A 23,145-nucleotide genomic window follows, 5' to 3' on the forward strand; every position below is an offset into this window, starting at 1 on the left:
AGTGCTCCACATACAGTGGGATCCAGCAGTGTGAGCGTCTCCTAACAGCAGCAGCAGATTAATGAGCGTCAGTGTGAACGCTCCTCTAGTGACTGACTTACAGCAGCATCCAGACCGCTGTGGTCCATGTACTGTCTGCACCTGTCAGCGAGTGTGTGAGCGTGAACGCTGGCCTGTGACGAGGTGCTGTCAGACCGTTTGTAGACTTCTGACATGTGTTTGTCCCTGAGCCATGCTCTCACCACGCTTCGTATTCATGGAGGTCTGCTTACATGCAAACAGACACAGACATACAGCAAACATGAACGACACCTCGAGTGTGCAGCTGTTAGGATGTTGTTAGGTTTCCAAGGAAACAGGGTTGCAATGTATGATAAAAATGGGCAAAAAAAAAAAAAAAAAACATACACATACAAACACACACACATACATACACATATATATACACATATACATATACACATATATATATATATACCTATACATATATATATGAACCCATGAACCCAAACCATATCTAAAGACAGAATATGTAACAAATCGACTCTTTGATTTGGGCTATTAAACAACTGCCTACCAACCACCCTACTAACCATATAACAAATTGTGATGAGTCAAGTAATCACTCATTTTTACTTTGCAAATCAGTTTTAAATGACTTCTGAACAACTATTTCTCAGCGGAGAGGAATAAAAAAATATGCAAAAGATTTTGAGGTTATTGTGCACAAAAAAATATCACTGAAGCTGTTTAGACCACATAAACCCTTCCTCAAAAGTTTGGGTCAATAATATTCATTATTATTTATTATATATTAAAGATGTATTTTCTTAATTTAATCAAAAGTATCGATAAAGAAATGTATAATATTACCAAAAAAATTATATTTCAAATAAATGCTGTTTATTAAATATGTCCCGTTTCCACAAAAACATCTGGCAGCACAACTGATTTCAACATTAATAATGATCAGAATAATGATCAGAAATAATACTGTATTGATGCAGAAAAAAATTAGCTTTTCATCAGACAAACTAATTACATTTTAAATATTTTTACAATAACAAGCAGTAAATTGTAATAATAAAAAAATAAATAAACTCAATTTAAATTGTAATAATATTTGACTATTTTTGATCTGAGAGACTGGTTTGATGCAGAAAAATAAATAAGAGACTATATATATATATATATATATATATATATATATATATATATATATATATATATATATATATATATATATATATATATATATATATTTATTTATTTATTTTTTTTTTTTCATTCAATTAATGTAAAAATAACTGCACCGAGTTGTGGCTAAACAGAAACAGAGTAACAAATTTAGAGAGTTAAGTTGGAGAATGCAATCAACAAACACATCCTTGAAGTTAAACAAATAAATCAGATTAATATACCACAATTTATCGCGATACTGGAGCAAATAAACCCTCAGGGCTCTCATTAACAGACTAATGGTTCTCTTTTGTCCATCTAAGTCATATTTAATCAATTTATTCATTAGCATGTGGAAGCGGAAGGGGGGCCGCTCGCTGCACAAAGAGCCGCTTGATTTGTTCTGGACAGGTGGCCGAGCCGACCAGTGACGGCTGCCGCTCTCCCCGAGAGCCCGCCCACAATGGCACTAAAGACGATTATGCAAATGCAAGACCTTTCCCGGAGACTTTCCCAGGAAGGGGAGCCGAGAGCGAGCGCGAAGGGGGGAGAGCTGCAGTGCGGACGTCAGGCCGATTGTGTCTCAGCTGGCGAGAGGGACGGAAAAGACTGTGCATTCCTGCGCCGCTCGCGAACAGGCTGCGGCTGCTTTATTGTGATCTCTCCGTGGTTAGCTGAACGTGGAGATAAAGCCACATCTGACGGGCCTGATGAGTGTCGCTGACATGCACAACTGTAATAACGCAAGATTATTGGCATGATAATTACAGCTGACAGATGAGTGTCACCATCCTGCTGAGAATAACTAGATTAAAGTGAAAAGACGGAAATATTAAAACCTTTAATTACAGCCCAATCTGTCCGCTGGGAAAAGAGGGATGGTGGGAGGAGAGAAAGAGAGTGCAGCTCTCTTTGTAGCGTTTGTTTCATTTTTGATCCTTTTTGTTTAGATTCATTTGAAGCACTAATAACCAAAACTAAGACCGGCGGAATTAATAACAGCAAAATAGAGGCGTTTGAGGAAAAAAAAAAAAAGCAAATAAAACAAAATTACTTTCATACTTAATGCAAGAATATAAAAATTATGAATAAAGCTATAAAAGAATATAGTGTTTCATTTATGCTTTTTTTGTATAACTTAAGTATAACTTAAACTTAAAACTAAATTACATTAGCAATAAAAAATATAAAAAAAGACACAAAATTATATAAATTTTATCAACTTGAAGTACTAAAATAAAAATAGTATATATATATATATATATATATATATATATATATATATATATATATATATATATATATATATATATATATATAGATGTTTAAAAAAAAAGATTTACATTACACAAAACTACTAAAACACACATTTACATGCATTTACACACACACACACACACACACACACACCCATTCACTATAAATAAACTACAACAGTACATCACTTATACTGAAATAAAACTGAATAAGATCAGGTCAAAATAAGCAAAAAATAAATAAATAAAATTCTAATTTATCTTAAAATTTTTAATTGTGATTTAAAAGCTGCTTCAAAAGGAAAGAAGCATAACTACATATTTTGGTCAAATTGCATTTATGGTAATCCAGGAATGCACTGCCATTTTTGAGACTTTACCAAGCAAGTTTACCACACCAGAAAAATCATGTATACACAGCTGGTTATGTGCTGAAAACATCAATATGCATTCGTTTATAAATCATTTCATTTAGAGGTCATAACATATCACGCAGAAAAAAAAACTGCATACAAATAAGTCTTTATAAATTGGTAATCTGACCCTGAATTCACCATTTGTGTGAAAGGAATACAAGTTGTTGATGTTTTGTTGATATTTTAGCTGGAAACTGCAGTGAATCGTATCTGTAGATAGGTTTTTGGAGTAAAATGTAGGTAGAGGAATGCTTTCCCACTGAGACGGTGGAGATCTCACAGTGACAGGTCAACACACAGGTCCTCTCTTCTCTCTCACACACTCTGATGTATGCGGACACAAATATAATCCTGTATTTACCCTCAATATTTGCACATGCACAAGCAAATAATCTTCCTAAACCGCTCAAGAAGCTTTTTCAACCCTCAGTGATTTGCGGTTGTGTCTGAGTCTACAGTGGCTCTTGCAACGCGACGCTCAATGCCACCATGCTAGCGGGTTGCGATTATTAGCATGTTGCTACGTAGTTGCTAGGGTGGCTACAAATGGTGTGGGATAAGTTATGAGTCAAAGTTGAGCGCTCGATGACCTTCCTCCCACATGTGACCGACAATTAGCTTTGTGTCTGCCTGCACACAGAGAGAGCTTCTGATCTACATATTACGAAGGGCAAAGGTTCAAAAGCCTGGTCTGCTCCTGCAGGACAAGCCAGAAATGAGCCAGATTTCACATTCCCACTGGAAGCGCAAATCAAGTCAGTTAATTGCACCGACAGCACAGGTTGTGCAAATGCAACTGAATCTGTGGGAAAGAGCACTAGGTGTACGAGTGGGACCGGGAAATGATGCAACTGTAAGACACTAAAGACAGCTGGAATGGGAAATGGAGAAAAATAACTATATGGCTAAAAATATGGCTATTGGTTAGTTATCATTATCCATCAATCAGCTTTAGGCATTGTCTTGACTACAAGATAATGTTTATCAATATTAATAACGACAACAATAACATGATACAATTGTACTATTATATATATATTATATATATATATATATTTAATAACAGCAATAATATAACTACTATTACTAATTATTATTATAATTATATTTATCATATTTATTTTTATTATCATTAATAATAATAATAATAACTACTACAAATGTTAAAGATTTTTGTTTGGCATTTTCATGATAGGGTAAAAAAATTTGATTTATTATTATTATTAATAATAGTTGTCGTTGTTATTACTACTACTATTACTAAATTTTAATATAAAATAAGAATACAAAATATTATTGCAATATTTTTAAGTAAAGAAAAAACATGTTTAAGATATACAACAAAATTTAAAATGTTATTTAAAAAATATATATATTTATAATTCTACTCCTAAACCTCAAGTATGTACTTATTAAGCACCACTAATCAGTATGATGCAGTTTACAGGATCATATCTGCTAGCTGTAGGTCAGTCCAGGTATGGAGGAAATGTGCAGGTGTTTGGAGATGTGTGTGTATGCGTCAGGCATATCTAATGTACGTTTGCGCTGTGAGATGTGAGCTCATGCGATGTGTCAGGCAGAATGAAGTCTCTCAAACCCCCTGCACTCACTCCTCTCCCAATCTCTCACCCTTCATCCTGTCATCCTGCCTTTTCTCCGCATCAGGAGCCAGCAGCACACGGGCAACTCATTAGAGCCCAAGAACAGAAAGAGAAAAGACAGAAAGACGGAGAATAGTGAAGAGAGAGAGTTTCTCCATCTGTTACTGCGCTATCCAGATACGCTCCAGTAGAAAGAGATCTAGCAATATCCATTTATCCTTCCTGTCCGCCCAGAGAGTCACACGAGGTCAACGCAATGCCAAGTATACTGCACTTGAAAAATACATTTAGCACATCAAAGTTTTAGCAAAACAGTAAGACTGCTACACAATCTTTTCTCGTAAAAAGTACAAATTAAATCATTTACATAATATTATATATTTATATATTATATAAGATATATTTTTAAACTTATATTAAAAAATAATAATAATAAATAAATATATATATATATATATATATATATATATATATATATATATATATATATATATTTTTTTTTTTATCTATAATAAAAGAAAAATCTTTTCTACTAGTACTACTACTAAATATGATTATTATTAGTAGTAGTACAAATATTAAACAAAATAGGAAAATGTTATTGTTTTATCTAATCCAAATTATTTTTATTATTCAAATCTTGTCCAGAGAAATAACGTCACATTGGGGGGGAATACTCTATAATAAACAAAATATATTTTTACAAATTAAACTGGCTTACTAAAATAGACTTAATTTTCTGGGACTCAAATCATTTCGGCAAATTTTTAAAGAAAGATTATTTTTCCTATTAAACTACAGTAACCTTCTCTTTCCTTTTTTTTAACTTGACCTGTATTTGTGTGTACTTTTTAATGTAGAAAGCACACGAGGTGTTGGGTTAACGCAAACAAGCGGCTCTTCCTCGCGGTCTCTCTAGTTTACAGGGATGACATGCGTCTCTCTCTTTCTCTCTCCCAGCGGTGTTGCTGGATGTCTTATCACAGCTGTGATGGCGGTCGAGTCGATCCCAGAGCTGGCTCGGCTCACGGGATAGACTGACTCCAGCTCCGAAGCCACGCCCCCTTCCTTGCCCCCTCTTCTTTAAAAAACAAGCGTTCCTCTGTTCGTCAGGCCTGGGCAATAAAACAATGTTTATTTGTGTGGACAGCTGCACAGCGCGCCGGGTTCATGTGCGAGCCGTGAGTAGGCCAGCATGCCAAGCGCGATAAAGGATAAAAGACTTTGAGAAACGCCTCATGGACCTGAATGGATGGCTCTCGAGCTCACTTTCAGCCATTTTATTAATCAAACTAAAACTGGCCCTTTCATAGAAATAGGAATTAGCCTATCCAACCAAACTTGCTAAAGAGGACCATCAGATCGGGGCTTGTTTTGATAGAAAATGACTGACAGCGTTACCAAGGCAACGTCAGAACCATTTAACAGAGCTCTAAACCCCGCCCCCTTCACCTGTTCTCGGCTTATCAGTAACAACAGGGTGCATTAGTGCCCGCCCACTTTTTCCCCCAATAGGTTTTTTATTTATTTATATCTTTAACCAAACAAATATGCTATGAGGTGAAACGACAGCTTCAAATCAAAAAAAAGCATAATTTAAAATCACACAAAAAGACTTAACAGTCCTTGTACTTAACAGTTTAAGGGAGGAAAAAACATACTAGTCATGCCATTTTAATATACTTATTAGGGATATAATATAATATATTAGGGATACACTTATCTCAATTTTGCATTAAGTCTGCATTGAGATTCATCTATAAAAAAAAAAATGCTTTTAGGATTTGTCATTGTCTCCAAAGGACTGAAATGTGCCATACAGTAAAACAGAAACCGATTAAACAATATGAAGCATGAAATAAAAGTTAAATATTAACAATGCAACAAAAGCCTGCCTGTGAAATCATTAACTACACAAAAATCTGAAATGAGTCGGTTATGAAAGAGTTAAGTAACACAAGTAACTTCTAGAATGTTTGGTGTCAAAGTTCAAGTCTCTATAAAAATTTTTAAAAAATACAAATACCCTATCGGCTTTTAGAAGATACAGGGTAACCAGGCAGTTTTAGAATAAAGAACTCTTCCAATTTAATTATAACCTAAATCCCCCAAACTGTTTGCCCAAATACTCACCCATGTGTCAAACATCTGGTGCGTGTGTGCGCGACTCCGTTAAGACCATGTGGCGTTTGTTTATAGCATTATAATGCGTGTAAGATGATAGATACAATGCATCCAGAAATGCGTGTCATCTCATTTGCTTATTTTCCCGTTTCTATTTGGAACTATGCAAACACATCTATCACAGTATATACATTATAGCTAAATCTTTACAAGTTGACATACCCTGTACTCTATAATACCGTCTCATTAAGTGTTGTGATGCAAAACTAGAGCCTAGGTCATTTAGTGGGGACCACCGTACGACCCACGCACAGAACATGAGCTCCTAATCCAACGGTTAATAATCTGTGCCATATAATCTCAGGATCAGCGTGCATCCATTCACCTCTTTTGACGTAGCACTTGCATGACATCTGACAAATGTCATGCCAAATGTCAATGCTGCAGATACACCAGTTTAATTTATATAGATATAAATTAATATAAGTAGCAGTTAAAAGTCCCTTTCAGTTACTCATGTCACCCCTTAAAGGGAAAGCTCACCCCAAAATCATTTACTCATTGATTTACATAAAACAGAAAATAAAATACAATGGAAGTCAATATCAACTGGTTGGTTGCCAACATAAAATATCTTCTTTTGTGTTAAAATTGGAAAAAAACTGATTTGGAACAACTTAAGGGTGAGTAAATGGTGACAATTTTAATTTTTGAATTAACTTTAAATGTTCCCTGTAAAATGTTCATACCCAAAATTACATATCCTGTGGAAAAAAAGGTTGTGCCTTAAAATGGCTTTAATATAACTCTACACCCTTAACTAACTTGCCTCCTCTCAATCGCAGCAGCTCAGATTTGCTCCACTTTCACCCGAATGATGAATTTGCACATTGTTTGTCTTCAATCATGTTAAAATGACACGTGAACAATGTTTAAAACTTGATTTTCACCGCATAAAGCGAACTTCACGCAGCAGGATATCCAGAGGTCGACAAAGAGCAGACACATTTTCTCAAAATGCTATTTCAGTTTACTTTTCTAGAACATTTTGTTAACAGTCTGGAAATGCGTCAGCTTCAAGTGCAATGCACTTCAAACAGAGCCAGGAGAAAGCAGAATGCATATCTTCTTGACAAGCACAAAAGATATTACCGGTGCAATAAAAAAAATTGATAATCATTATCTTGGCAATAAAACCCATTGGCGTGATGTCTAATGTCAAAATGTATGATAAATGCAAAAAAGCGTGCTCATGAAATATGAAGTGACCTTAAAACCTGGTAATACAAGCTGAACTCTGTAATGATTTCAAGGACTGATTACCTACAAAACTACGAGCTTTGCCATGCTGTGATGCACGCTTGCAAAGCTCTGCTATATCATGCAATATGCGGAACAAAAAAAAGAGAAAAAATTAAACATACGAACCAGCAAGACAATATGGTAGGTCATAATTCAGCATCCAACAATACCAAAAATAATTTCTATAAAGCCTAACGCAAACTACAAGATCTGTATACCAACCAAAAAATGCATTTACTACATTTTTTTTTTTGTTGCAAAAAAAAAATGCAAAAATCGAACTTCATGTACGCTAAGCTTAACTTGGCACAAGACCTTTGCAAGCTTTACGGCATTCAAAGGCGACAGAAGTTTGAAACACTTGGACACAAAGCGTCTGGCATGATTTCTGCTTAACCAGGTTTACAGTTAATTAGCTAAAATCAATCATCTGTTGACAGATTCTCGCTTCTCAGAAAAGCGAAAGACACTGGCTCATTAATGCTGAATGATTACCAAACTACAGCACCCTCAATAATATGCTGGAAAACCAGATTTCCAGTGGTCCTGTAATAGCAATGAAGCGATGGATTTTCTGTTGTTTTGATGGTTCCCAAAAGAGCAGTCAACGTTTGCACGGCTGCAGCGTGATATAAATCAATGCAACAGGGATGCAATCAACACTCTAGACTTTGGTGAAAAGATTATAACATGCACACAAACCCTCAGACATCATCATCATCATCATCATCATCATCATGAAACACATAAACCGCAGTCTCACCTGCGCGTAATCTCTCTCCAATGTGGCCTTTTTCTGGCTGTAGGTTCTGCAATGAGACAGAAAAACACAGCGTAAAACTTCCAGAAAACACACAAAACCCATCAAGCTTACACTTGAACATTTTAGCACTTCCAGTTGCACTGACCTGAAGTCAACGGGGTTTTGGTTAAATGCTTGAAATAATGTCTGTGTTTATCACAAGCTCGAGATATCTTCATCTTTTATACATGAAATATCTCATGATTTTTAAAAGCTTTTACTTATGAAAAAGGTAAACATGGGTATCTGCTCTCAGCCTCGCTGATCGCATTATTGCACTCACGTAAAATGCTTTTAAATAAAGTTAAACTTCTGATAATCATATTTAGTCTTCAAAATTCATAATTTAGTTCATTTGTGAAGATAATCATCTTGCCGAGCAAAACGTTTAAGGATTGCTGGTCTTTTTCTACAATAATCCAAAAACCAATTAAAAAATTTAATTTTTAAAAAATGTAGTCTGCAAAAATATCATCATTGCAACTCAGTGATTTTGCAGTGTTTTGGAGCACTTACTGCTGTAACCTTAATATTTTACCTAACAAATCCACATTTAACTCAAAGTGCCATTTCAATTATCTGCAAAACTGTGAGTAAAAATCATTTCGAAGTAATTTTTTTCAGCGCGGATTTGAATAACATTCACAATGAGACCAGAAATATGCATGAGGAATGTTAACGGAGTCGGTTTTGGTTTCATGCTGAATTTAAATCACGACCCAGGATCGCGAGGGTCAGAGTTGTGATGTTTGAAGTTCAAGCTCTCCGAGCAGTAAGAGTTATTCATCTCCCTCACACATCGGGCCGCGAGCTGGCCGTGGAGACGGTGTTTTTAACATTCTTCCTGGTATGACTGGTTTGCTTTTTGAGCCAAAGAGCAGGAGGCATCCAGACAGCCGATGAGATGTCTTCAAAAAGACGAAAAACAATCAAGATACTGTTTTGTTTCGCTTTTTCTCTTTCCGATTCCTTTTCCCATAACCCTTTGCTGCGCCTCTGATTTTAATATCAAATCGGTTCAAGTCATTGCACGCGTTTTTCGCTTACGAAGGTTGGAGCGGGGACCGTCCTGTTCCGTGGGTGCCGGTTGGTGTTTATGGGATTAGAGCGTGTGCGCATGTGGACTCTGTGACATTGCTTTTATGCAAGACAGGAATTTCCGCACCTCCCCCTCCCCGCAGAAATACTTCCAAATACGCAGGAAACCAAACTACAGGACCCCTCCGTGGGCCGGACCTAGAGTCCTATCAAAACAGGCCGAGATGCTTACAAAGCGCCATGGTTTATGGGGGAAGAGGTTTCTTGTGGTATGTCACACATGCTTGCTCATCGCTTTTCACTTTCCAAGGGTCTGTGGGCCAGCGAACACACCTAAGGCGTCTCATCCCGGTTCACAGCTACTGTAAGGGCTCCTTTAAAGACGCCTTTACTTTACGCTTTGCAAAACGCCAATAGTCGATATCAAAACCAGCTAAATTGTAATTTTACAGCAATAACATCAAACATGCTAATTATTTTGGTGACTCTTTCCAATACGGTTCTATTTGTAAACATTAATTAACATGAACTAACAATGACAAATAAAAAAGCGCTTATTCATGTTATTATTTCCAAAACGTACTAATGCATTGTTAAAAATCAAATGTTGTGTCTTTTGATACTGTTTAAAAGAATAGTTCAGTCAAAACTATTAACTAACATGAATAGAGATAAAATAAAATATTGTAACAAATGTATTGGTCATTGTTAGGTAATATTAGTCAGCTAACAAACTACTAGGAACTTATTGTCTTATAAGTGTTAGCATTATTTTTTGAACCGGTAAGTCAGCAGCCAGGGCTTTCTTTAGCACAAGAAAAGTTGTTTAACAAACAAAAACCTATACAAAAACACATTTAAAATAATTTAAGAAATTAAGAAAAAAAAACACACATGCATATAAACAATGCAAGTAAATTAAATGCAAATACATTCACTAGACATCTGAGATCTGAATAAAAATGCTGTTTAAATACATGACAAACTCTCCAGTGAAATGTGTTTAAAAATTAATGTACCTTTCTATAAGTAAAAAAAAAAAAAAAAAAAACTTCAAATCACACCTTACTGAAAGCTTAACAATAAGAGTTAATTTTGTGAACATTAGTTAACTTCAAAAACTAACAATGTATCTGTTAACATTAGTTAATGCACTGTAAACTAACATGAACATCAGTACCTTCTATTATCAATATAAATGAAACTAAAAATGAAATGTCATTTCTCTTTAGTTGAAATAGTTTTAGTTACAGGCTTAACTTAATTCAATGAACCAATGTGCTAATAACGGCTGCACACAAAAATCACATACTTCCCTAATATATAATAGATGGGTAGCCAGGGTGCATCTTAAACAGATCCCTAGCGGCCCAGGCAGCTGAACATTTCTAGAGCCGTCCCAGTGTCAAAAATCAATGCAATGCAATTTCACTCCCTAGAAATTCCCAGAATGCACAGGAAAAAAACAGCAGAAAAGTCTTCTTAAGTCCCACAAGCTGTTAGAGAAATTTATAAAGCCTTATTTTCTGTCTTAAAAAATATTCAGTTTGTAATTATCTTGCATCCCTAATGTGCATGAAAACTTAAGTAATTACAGATGTTAGTAAAAGATTAAAAAGTTTTTACATTTATATTAACTGATGCATGCTTATATTTATTAAACATTTAAAATAATTAAAATGGCGTTAAGCCTGCATCATGTTTTTTTTTCTAAATTAAAAATAAATAAACACACACACACACACACACACAAATATAGATAAATATATAAATGTACTCCAGTAATAGAACTAAAGAACAGGATGACACACAGCACAGGAGTGTGTGGTGAAGAGAAGCGCAGTGAAAATGAAAATCCTCTGGCTCTATGGGATGAAGAGCACCTGGTGCTAATTGTACTGTCACTGGTTGACCTCGAGGTCCAGTACAGCGACAAACATCCGGGCCTGATGTGTTACAGAACCCCTCCACTGAAACAACCTTCTTTCACATTAAGGACACAACCCAAACTATCAGGACATTCGCTCGTTTTGTAATTTTTCTGTAGTAAGAGTGTCTAAGTGCTGCGGTCCTGTTAACTGTAAATGTGTTTAATAGAGGGGAAAAAAGGGATGCATATAGCCTGTCGATATCTACACAAGGGACATCTATTAATGGAATCACGCATCAGATCACACGTATACACTCCGACTGACAGACAGAGATGCATTCGCACAAGAGCAGCTGTTACCACACATCCTCATACTGCTGCAACAACACACTGTAGTAAAAACCCTTTACTCCCGTATCACAATCCTCAACACAACACTTTTCAGCCACAAATTTCACTTTGAGAATAAAGCTACATGTTTTTTTTTTTTTATTACATGAGCTTTTCTTGGAGGTAAAAAAATTAAAATAGATGATTACTGTTGACATTGGATTCATCTCACAATGAACGGATAGAAATAATAAACCAAGACTAGAATGGAAATTATAATATATTTATATACTGCATACCGTAAATGCATTTACATAACACACATCTATTCTCAAAAATCATGTTTTTTCATTTCAATTAATCTCAATTAAACTGCAGTTGGGTTATACTTAAACTTAAAAAAAAAACCTATAAAAACATAATATCAATGGAAAAACCTTTTGATTTTTTAAATGAAAAAAGACACTAAAGAAAATTAAAAAGAAAAACACTTTTGGCATGAAACGCACATGGAGTGGGATGAATAATTGTCTTTTTCTACACTTTGCACGGGGCATTAAGGTGACAGTCACAAGTGCAGTGTGTTCAGAGAAGAGGGCATACGGTGTCAAAGGGTTAACAGACTGTGTGTGGGGTGGGAGCAGGAAGTACAATCCACAAGAGGAGGCTGCATTCAGAGAGTGGAGCATGTGAGCTCCAGATGTGTAACTCCTTGCCACGACTGACATACATAGGAAACACCATCGCAAGGCTCAGAGGTCACTCGGCCTGAGGTCACGTCTACTAATACGTCTCCTCCGTGAGCTACGTAGTCAAATGTGGTATACACTTCCATTTAAGAGTTTTGCGTGTTTTCAGAAATGAATACTTTTCAAAAAGGATCCACGAAGAGCATTACTCCACTGTTCATGATGACAATGAAGAGCGGAGCAATGATGCTTTTCGTCACAGAAATAAATGACATTTTAAAATTTAACGCAGCGTATAAAGAGGTAGATTTATTTTTGATCAAATCAATGCAGCCTTGGTGCAAACACGAAAAAAAAGCTGCCCACTACTTTCCGCCATGTTAAACTAAACCTCAAAATACTAGACCCCACTACATTTGTGTTAAACTGAGCAAGTGGTTTTTAACATTTTTACACTTTTTTCGGAAATATTATGCATCATGCCGTTCTCAACATACATGGAAACAAAGAGAATCAGTCCGGAAGAGGAGACATCCAGAGGAAGAGGAAATGGGGTAAGCTAGGAGTCTAAGTCAATAATTACAGCAAACCTCAGAATGACTAATTACAGAGCAGCATCTCAGCCCGAGGAGCCGTGGACGTCTAATGATGGTTCTTGCTCTGGGACCAACAGGTCTGAGTGTCTGTCTATAGCTGGGAAAAACCCAGCAGTGTCCTCGGAAACACTGTCAGTCTGGATTGAATGGCACTTAAATTATTAAATCAATACGGCAATGATTGCAATTAGATCTTGAACGTTATGTGCTAATTCGATCATTATATCTGGAAAGCAATCTTAACGAGCATCCTCCTGCAAGCATTGCTGCTGCTCATTTTAACAAACCCCTAACACGTTAAGTGTTCGATTTTAGCATGCGACCAGTCCCACAAACACCGACCAGAAATTACTAAACGCAGCAAAGCATCCAGAAAGTTTAAATATGGCACTTTTCTGCAGGCGTGGGCAGAATGGCACTTTTCTGCAGGCGTCGTTTAGCGTGGAAACACCCGAAGCAGACCTGAGGAATGTGAATGCTTCGAGCCAAGCCGTAAAGCCAGGAATCTCCTACAAAACTTCAATCACACACAGTCGAGGCCGATGTCATTTATCTTACAGGTACAAGCTATAAGAGAAAGTCAAACACATCATTTAAAAAAAGTCATTCGCCACTGATAAAGTCATCTTGTCTGAATCAGGGGAGAAATATATAAAGATCAAGCACCGTTTGTGAGTTAAAACAGTCCAAAGTTGTTTTAAACAAACATACGGGCTGATTTTGATGTGAGAGGACTACAGGGGATAGAATTTTACATTATTACGGACTAATATATTGGCCAGGAACGTGTTAATGATGCATTAATTGATGGACTGGAGTGGTTTGGACCATTGTGATGTTTTTAATCAGCTGTTTGGACTCCCATGCTGACGGCACCCATTCACTGCAGAGGATCCATTGCTGAGACAGTGATTTAATGATACATTTCTCCAAATCTGTTTCAATGAAGATACAAACATAAATCTCGGAAGGACTGAGTGCGAGTACACTTTCGGCAAACTTTCTTTTTGTGTGTGAACTGTTCCTTTAAGCATGACATGAGCTTCTAAAAAATGTTTTGGGAAACACTTTAACACGGGTTGCCGTTGTTTACGCCCATTTGTATATACAAAATGTTACATGACTAATTGCTTCCTAAGAAGAAATAATACAAAATAATCAAAAACGCTGTAAGAACATGCAGATGGGAGAGCGACGTGTGTGTGTGTGTGTGTGTGTGTCATAAACAGATAAAACTAATCCAGAGGTCAGTAAACCTTAGATGACACAGTTTCCAAGAAAGATGATGTGAACCATATCTGGTCAAATATGATAATTTATCATAAATATCCACTTCCACTTTCCAAATGTTTTATCCAAACAACTTTTATTTAAAACAGAGAGTCTGTTTAGTTTTTTTTTATATGGCTGAAGTCCCTTCTTCAATGCATTTTTTTAAATCCTAGCAGGTGAAAATGAAGCATCTGTTCACTCAGTAAGAAACACGATTTGAAATCGCAAGCAAACCAGAATAATACACATTACTTTAATTCTCAAGGTTGAAGGGTCAAAATCACTAACTCTGTGAGAACCAGTAATAAGGATGCTTGACTTGAACGTAACTTACAAGAACAAGAGAGCAGGAGAGTTATATCCAGAGAATAAAAAACAAAGTACAACACCAGGCCAAGACAAAGGATTGGAGAGACTCAGAAGAGATAAGAGAATCGATGGGCATTAGGAGGAGCGTTTTCGATCTAATTAAGAATGTCAGAGGCGTCTGAGCTATTGGTGAGAGGAGAGGAAGAGGTCACAGAGGTCAAGGCCTTGTGTTTCACTTCTAGCTTTTCCAATTAGTGGTTGTTTGGGTGTGAGGCCGATGTAATCACACAACACAGATGGCCAAGTGTGTGTGTGTGTGTGTGTGTGTGTGTGTGTGTCTGATGTGACGTTCTCTGTAGGTGAATCTCACTAAATCTTTCAAAAACATGTCTGAGTAATATTACACTGAAAAATCTGAAATATTTATTAAAGAAAATGAAGCCTGTTTTGGAGGAACTATACAAAACATTCAAGTCTGGGGTCTCTTCTGACTAATATTACAATTCACAATAACTTTAATACATTTTAAAGTGCTCAATTTTAATACATTTCTGAGATAAAAGCTGAAATTTCAACTTCATTTCCCCAGTCTTCAGTGTCACATGATACAAATAGAAATCTTTTTAATGATTTCCATGAATTCTTCTAGATTTATTGATTAAAATAAATTACAAAGACATTTATTTAAAATAGAAAAAAATATTAAAGTCTTTACTGTTAGTTTTGGTCAATCTTTGCTGAATAGAAGTATTAACAAAAATTTTTACTGACCTTATAGTTTTAAAATGGTAGCTTTATTTGCCTAAAACAAGAAATATTACTCAAAAAGTAAAATATTTATATGCAAGGGATCATTTAATTACATTACTAATACATTACTTGAGATTCAGATAAAGAGGTTAAATTGTGATTACAGTAGAAAGAATTTGAGGGGAAATTACTTATTTTAATTTTTTTAAAAAAAGAGAAAATCCTAAATTTGGCTAAAGTTTCATTGTTGCAAAACTTTATTTTGGCGCAAAATGTGACCTGCCTATGTTCTCGCGACTTTCTGGAGCATGTGTAAAGCGTTCCACTTTGAAGCATTTGGCTCGCTTGCTCTCTTTAAGAATTCATAAACGTGTACGGTTCAATTTGCTTATGAACGTTGTGTTTGTGTGGGAGAACATGACTCTGTGTTAAAGCGAGCATGAGAGAATGTGAACTCCAGGGAGACGGCGCATTACAGCTCTCCTCCTTCCTTTATCAGCACCTCCTGCTCTCACATGCCTCCTCAAATTCCTTCATCCCCTTCTGAAAAACACCCATCATAATCTATAACATCACACACTGGCTCACTTTTCACATCCGAATCCGTTTTGCTCGCCTCACGCGTCGCAAAGCCTCCATCCTCGCGGCACGGTCTGAAATCTCCAGGAATTTGAGCTGTTTTCCTTCTCAGATCAACGTCATCTGCTTTTTTCCACACCAAACGCTCCCAAGCAAGCGCACACACAGCCCTCCAGATCATCTCCAGGACAGAAGGCATGTCTGGGCCTCTCGCTCCCATTGTTCTACCGCTCTAAAGACATCAGGGAAAGTGCTACAACACAGATTCACGGTGCTAGCTAGGGCAAGAATCGCTATTACCGCTTCTCATAACAACGTTTAGGGATGTGTGTCACTATAATGACGTTACTAAAGCTACTAAATGAACATTGGTAAAGCACTAGAAAAAGTAAAAATCTACAACTTGTGCGCTACATATGTATTCATATCATCGCTTTGTGTGAGGAACAAGGCAAAATTAAAGACGTACTTGTGGTGAAAGCAGTAATATGCAATATTATTTCAAATCTAAAGTCACCGTTTTCTATTTTTACACAATAAAATGTATTTTTGGATGCAAAGCTGAATTTTCAGCATCATTACTCACATGATCCTTCAGAAATCATTCTAATATACCGTTTTGCTGCTCAAGACTAACTCATAACTCTTATCAATGCTGAAAACAACTGCTGCTTAATATTTAAGATATTTAAAACATTTCGGTCATCATTTTACTGCATCGTGAAACATCATAAAAGTAATACATACAACTTGCTTGCTATTCATATCGGAATATGAGGAACAGATTTTTATTTTTTTGCTAGTTCACCCAAAAACTCTTTTTTGCCCATGCGATGAAGGTCAACGGTGGCTAAATCAACAATAGCCCCATTAACTTTCACTGTAAGGAGGAAAAAAAAAACACTGAAACATTACTCACAATATCTTTTTTCTAAAGAAAGTCAAACAGGTGACAAGAAAACAGGTGCGTGCGTCTAAACCGATCGCTTTAATCTCATGTCTATCTCTAGACCAACCTGAAACGTTCACGCTACGTATCGTGTGACGCAGATCGAGGCCCGGGCCGGTCTGAAGTCAGCGAGCAGATGCTTTTCGGGGTTTAAAAATGCTGTTGAAAGAATGAAAAGGCTTTTCATGAAATACCTCTCTGATCAAATTAGCCTTGAGATTCAGGAGGCAGGCCGGCTCAATTTCATTAAAGCCTTTGAGAGTTGTGGGCTTGTGTGTGTGACGATGGTTGTAAGAAAAGCTCATTCATTAAAGAATGATGGAGAGCATGATTTCTGTGCATTTGGTTCATAGAGTTAACACTCAGGTCAGATCCGATTCAGAGAACCCTGTGAGAACCCACAGGGTTATTATATATATATATATATATATATATATATATATATATATATATATATATATATATATATATATATATATATATATATATATATATATATATATATATATATATATATATATATATATATATATATATATATAAAATTATTAAACAAGCATAATGTACATTTTCGGAGACTTTGTTAATAAATTAATAACATTTTTAAATATTCTTATAATGACATTATTTTAAATAATAAAATTACCTCTTTCATAACAAGGTTTTTCTTGTCTTGTGTTAAGCACAGACATTATTCTATGGCTCATATCATAAAGCAGGCTTGTAGCCTTGCAGTATTTTCTAGAAAAACAGCCTAGTCGTCATACTGCCTCGCTGGTTCACAATGAAACAAAGTCAGAAAGCGCAAGAGAAACAGATCCAGCCAGAAGAGTCTTGATGGAACTCATTATGTGTCTCATACAAAAAGCGGCTCCCTCAAAGCAGCTATTTCTCATCGGCTGCTTTGCTTTTTCCTTCTTTTTCATCTGCTCCATCCATCAGTTTCTGAAACAACTCTTTAATATCACACAGGATTCCTCAACTATTTCCCACAATCCCTCAGCTCCCTCCCATGTCTTCCTGTCGGCAGTATCAGGGCATCGCTGATTTAGACGCTCATCCGCTGTCCTGGGAAAATAACTGAACCCACAGCACTGTGCTATGGATAAGAATGATTGCTCAAGCCATGTGAACAGGAGAGGTGTGTTATTTAGGGCTGAACAATGAAGCAAAAATAAAAATGAAATCGCAATATGGCTTAACATGATTATCAAACCGCAAAAGAGTGTGATGTATTTAAATAAACAAATGCTCTGTGTGTTTCCGAGTGATGAGCTGCACAGCGTTTATTTACTCATGAGCATCTCATGATCCAGTGGTTTCAGTGTTTTAGATCAGCTCACAGTGCACCACTTGAATTAATATTTACATTCATATGCATTTGAAAATGCAACAGACACTAAACTTATATATATATATATATAGATGGAAAGATGATAGATGGAACGATGGAACAATAGATAGATGAAACAATGATAGATATTCAAAATGACTAGATAGATGGAACAATGATAGATGGAACACAGATATTCAAAATGACTAGATAGATGGAAAGATAATAGATGGAACGATAGATATTCAAAATGACTAGATAGATGGATTATAGATGGAACGATGGAACAATAAATGACTAGATAGATGGAACAATGATAGATGGAACGATATATATATTCAAAATGACTAGATAGATGGAAAGATGACAGATGGAACAATAGATAGATATACAAAATGACTAGATAGATGGAACGATAGATAGATAGATAGATAGATAGATAGATAGATAGATAGATAGATAGATAGATAGATAGATAGATAGATAGATAGATAGATAGATAGATAGATAGATACAAAAAAGTCCTAAAGACAAAAAAATGTTAAGACTTGAGCCATATCTAGTGAATGGTGTATCTACAAATTCAACTTTTTTGACCAACAGACAACAACTCAGAGCAGCAACCACCCACAACAATTCCTGTTGGCAAGTTAACACAAGTTAAGTAACTCAAATGCTCACATCAGCGTCTGCGCATTTCCAAACAGGTGAAAAACAGGAGAAACAAACACACAGACTACAGCAGAGCCCTTCTTGTTTGAAGTTACTACTGACTGCAGCGTTCTGGTCTGTAAGAGTCAGCAGCACTTCCCAAAATACACTATGAACTCACCGCCAAATATATCTGACACAGTGTGTGACTGTTCTGAAGTTCTACGGTAATAACATATCTGCTCATACTGCCGTCCCCTCGTCCTGTCTGAGAGATTACGGTCAGAGCATTAGTGGGCCAGTAGGTAAACAGGAAGATCAAACTCACAAGAGCAGCTTAATCAATGGGGCTCTTTGACTCCCGTCCGAGACATTGATTTATCCCTCTAGCCCACCTTGAGAATGTTTGCGTATGTGTTGGTCAGCAAGAGTCAGACAGAGAAACAAAGAACAGAGGACAGAGACCAGATCTATGGACGCATTTCACATTCAGAGAGAAAATGAAGTCCATAAGGTCACTTGCATGCAAACTTATTTCTTGCTGCAATACATTATACAGAGTTCAAACTGCATGATTGCTGCCCCTATTTTCACTCACCGACAGGTTTTGCGGAAATTAAAATTTCACAATCACGCAAGTGACAATCACGCAGTGTGAATTATCAAAGACGCAGTGTAAGAGAATCTTAAATATCTGGAGGTGTCGGTGATCCTGCTGTGTGAAATGAGTTCTGAAAACTACATCAGCGATGACCTACAGCCAATGAGAGAGAAAGATACAGAGCAGAGGAAAGTTGTCTCCGTTCCATCGCGCATCAAGCGAACATAACAGCAGCTGAATGCTACCCCAGATAGTTGTGCAGTGTGAAAACAACTGATCCGACAACTCTGAAAGTTGTGCAACGTGAACTTGGCATTAGCTTTCGACGTCTGTAACGATCTTCTAACGCTAGTCCACCTTAAACAACATTCAAACTGTTCTAATAGAAATCAACCATCAAAGCAAATTCACACGAACTTGAATCTGATACTAGATCTGTATGGGGAAATCAAACAAAGTTGCAGACTGTGCACATTCCTATTGAAATGACTTGATTTAATGCATGATAATGCGCAGAACATCGATAGATGTGAGAATAAGTTTAGACTCATTATATATTATATACAATTTCAAGTTTAAATCTCACCATTTAGAGAGTAAATCTCACAAAATCTCACGTCAAATTTCATCTCAGAATTTTTATAAACTTTTTATAAACGCTTTATAAACTCGCAAAAGCATCTCAATCATATATTTTGTAATTCTGACATCAAACACCATAGCAAAAATTAAGACTTTAATTCTTTCCCCACCAGCTTTTTTTTTATTTTTTTAAATGTTGCCAGCCACCGCCAGCATTTTTTGTGATTTTCACCTAAATTTGACGGCGTTCAGAATATTTTCTGCTATGCATATCTGAACATATCATATTGTATATCAAAATAAAGAACCAAGCCTTTGCTTTATGTTTATGTTATTGCCTTATATCTTTATGTGTTCATGTGTTATTATCATCAGAAACACAACATTTTGGACAAAGGCATCTCCTTCTAGTTTACTTCATCCCAAATTAGTTTAAAAAAAATGGTCAAAACATGATCTACATGGACGATCTACACACGTAACGTATTTAATGATCTACATTGTCTCTGATTCTTCAGGTTATGACGATCAATGTTTTTTCAAGCCCGGTAGACCCGGGAAATCCCATAACTCATTCGGAACATATGCTAGGGCTTTCCTTACAGTAACAATCTAGAACAGGGATTGCCGTAAAAACTCGTCTTTGGAGGGAAAGCGCTGTAACCTAATTGTCAAGATATCTCGTCAACGGCAGGGAGAGAGTTAAAAACAGTTTCCAAATGGGTTTTCATGCTTGCATTCCATCTTTGACTTCCATTATTAGAGCAAACGTCGAGTCAAAATCGGTCAAGACAAAGTTGACAGGCCTCAAAAAAAGCAGATCACTGTTACCTCGGCAGTCCTTCCTGCATATTAAACTGAGAATTTTCACGCCCTAAACGACTACAAGCATCACCTTTAAACATGGTGTCTATCCTGACTAACGTTGGTGACAGGACACAAGGCAGCGTCGCTAGAAGCAGCCAGGAAACTGCACATTCGGCACGATTCCAGATGGTTAGCTGACTCACGGCGTGACTGACTTTCATGTCTCACTATTTTTTGTCTTCTTTTTCCGCCTGCGGAAACACCAGCTGAAGGTCTTTGGCTATGAGGCGTAAAGCTATTAAAGCGTGTTGCGAGCTGTTCTCTGCAAAGATGTAAAGCTAGATGCTGGCAGAATTTACATGCGATAAAGTATGTCCTGTCTCCGAACAGAAGGTACGACAGACAACTAAATTTAAAAATCAGATGTTTTAATTGAGAAAGAAGGAGAGCCTTGTATATTTTGAATAAAGGCAAAGCTACTGGGGATGCACCGTTAATCATTGACCGATATTTTGTCAGTAAGAAACGCACCTGATGGCATTTACCGTTGATTACAGAACCGGCTTTGGTGACAAAATGCGCAAACATATTCTGACAATGATTATCGTGCATCGCTAAAAGCTACGCAGTATAAAAGAGCGAAGCATCAGAAATAAGTATTGAAGTCGCTTACAAATACGATGTGACTTACAAATATGATATGCAAACTTTTTAAAAACATTGCAATTGCAAATAGGAGAAGTGTTTAGAAAACCCGTTTGAGCTCAATTATTAAAAAAGTTATTTTTCTCATTTTAGAATTACAAACTAAACCCGGTAGCTGTACTAGGACTTACACATTAGACTGGTCTTTCATGCAGTCAGCTAATCAAAAAAACATGGAGTTCAGCCCATCCTGATCCACTCTCTCGCTCTCTTTTGGACACAAACATCTTTTCACTCCGTGAAACTAACACACACCGAAATAGCCCCTGCAGCAGATTACGATTGCGCTGCAATTTTTGCCTTGTGAGGGTGTGCCACTGTCAAATATCTCCTTAAACACTCGTAAGCGTGTACGAACACATGACGAATTCCATGTCCAAACGCAGCGGTTTTAACAAGACTCCCTCCCCTGTTCTGAAACAGCCCGCAATCCCTTTTAAGAGAAGACAAGGAGAGAAAAAAAAAAATGGAAAAAAAGAGAAAAGCAGCACAGTTATGACTTCCAGCTGTGGGAACGACTGGTCCACGAGCAGGAAGTCCGAAGGAAATGCCTTCGTCACATCCCGCTCTTGTGTTCGTTCCTCAAAAATGGGGAGAATTCGCTGTTTTTTTTTTTTTGCTTTATAAGTTTACTGTTCAGGATGCATGTGTTTTTATGCCTTACCTCATATCTTCCAATAAATCACATTCTGTCTGGTGTTTGAGGTGCAGGCGGCCGAGCTGCTCCGTATGCGTGTTCTTCAGTTCCTGTGTCACTTTTACCTGAAGAGGAGAAGACATCATTAGAGGTGAGAAAGATGGCACATGCCAGCTGCAAAAAACACACACAATGTCCCACATGAGCTCGTTATTGTGTTTCCAGCTCCGGTCAGCTGTACGAGACACGGCGACGAATTCGCAATCCTTCTAAACGCTATTCCCACTAATCAAACTCTAACTGAGCAGACGGGCACAGTTTTACGGTCGTTTCCTTCAATAAAAAATACAGAACGCCACTCCACTGTCACGAGCGCAATTAAAGCTGAAGTGGCTCTTTTTTTGGATGTTAAAACTTTTTCCTGTCGCAGTAAGGCCTGCTGTCAATCAAAACATTAGCTCAACCAATGGTGTGAGTTTGGGGGTGGGACAATCTGACCAGCAGCGTTCAGGAAACCTGTTTGAAAACAGTTATGTTGTCTGAAATGAACCAATTTTATATTACACAATATACTGCCGCTCATCTCATAGTTTAGACTAATATGGATAGATGAGAACCTATAAGATGAGAAATCACGAACCTGATCAAACTGACCTGGACTAACCATGATTACGCTTTATATTAAGTACTGTTTTCATTTAAGCGTACAAGAGAAATTAAAAACACATGACTGCAACAACTAAAATAACTTAAAGGATAAAAAC

The 23,145-nt window shown here is 36.7% G+C and overlaps 1 protein-coding gene across 2 annotated transcripts in view; it reads right to left on the reverse strand.

Moving 5' to 3' along the window:
• The window catches only part of LOC122323074 (F-BAR and double SH3 domains protein 2), a 75,336-nt gene that overhangs the window by 49,529 nt on the left and 2,662 nt on the right, over nucleotides 1-23,145 (reverse strand). For both annotated transcript variants that reach the window (XM_043216721.1, XM_043216722.1), the window contains exons 2-3: nucleotides 22,409-22,506; nucleotides 8,645-8,690 (exon numbers count right to left, since the gene is read on the reverse strand). In XM_043216721.1, coding sequence (XP_043072656.1) covers nucleotides 8,645-8,690; nucleotides 22,409-22,506 — 144 coding nt within the window. The remainder of the gene's footprint in view (nucleotides 1-8,644; nucleotides 8,691-22,408; nucleotides 22,507-23,145) is intronic.

This window comes from Puntigrus tetrazona, chromosome 18 (assembly GCF_018831695.1).
Source record: "Puntigrus tetrazona isolate hp1 chromosome 18, ASM1883169v1, whole genome shotgun sequence".
Lineage (NCBI taxonomy): Eukaryota > Metazoa > Chordata > Actinopteri > Cypriniformes > Cyprinidae > Puntigrus > Puntigrus tetrazona.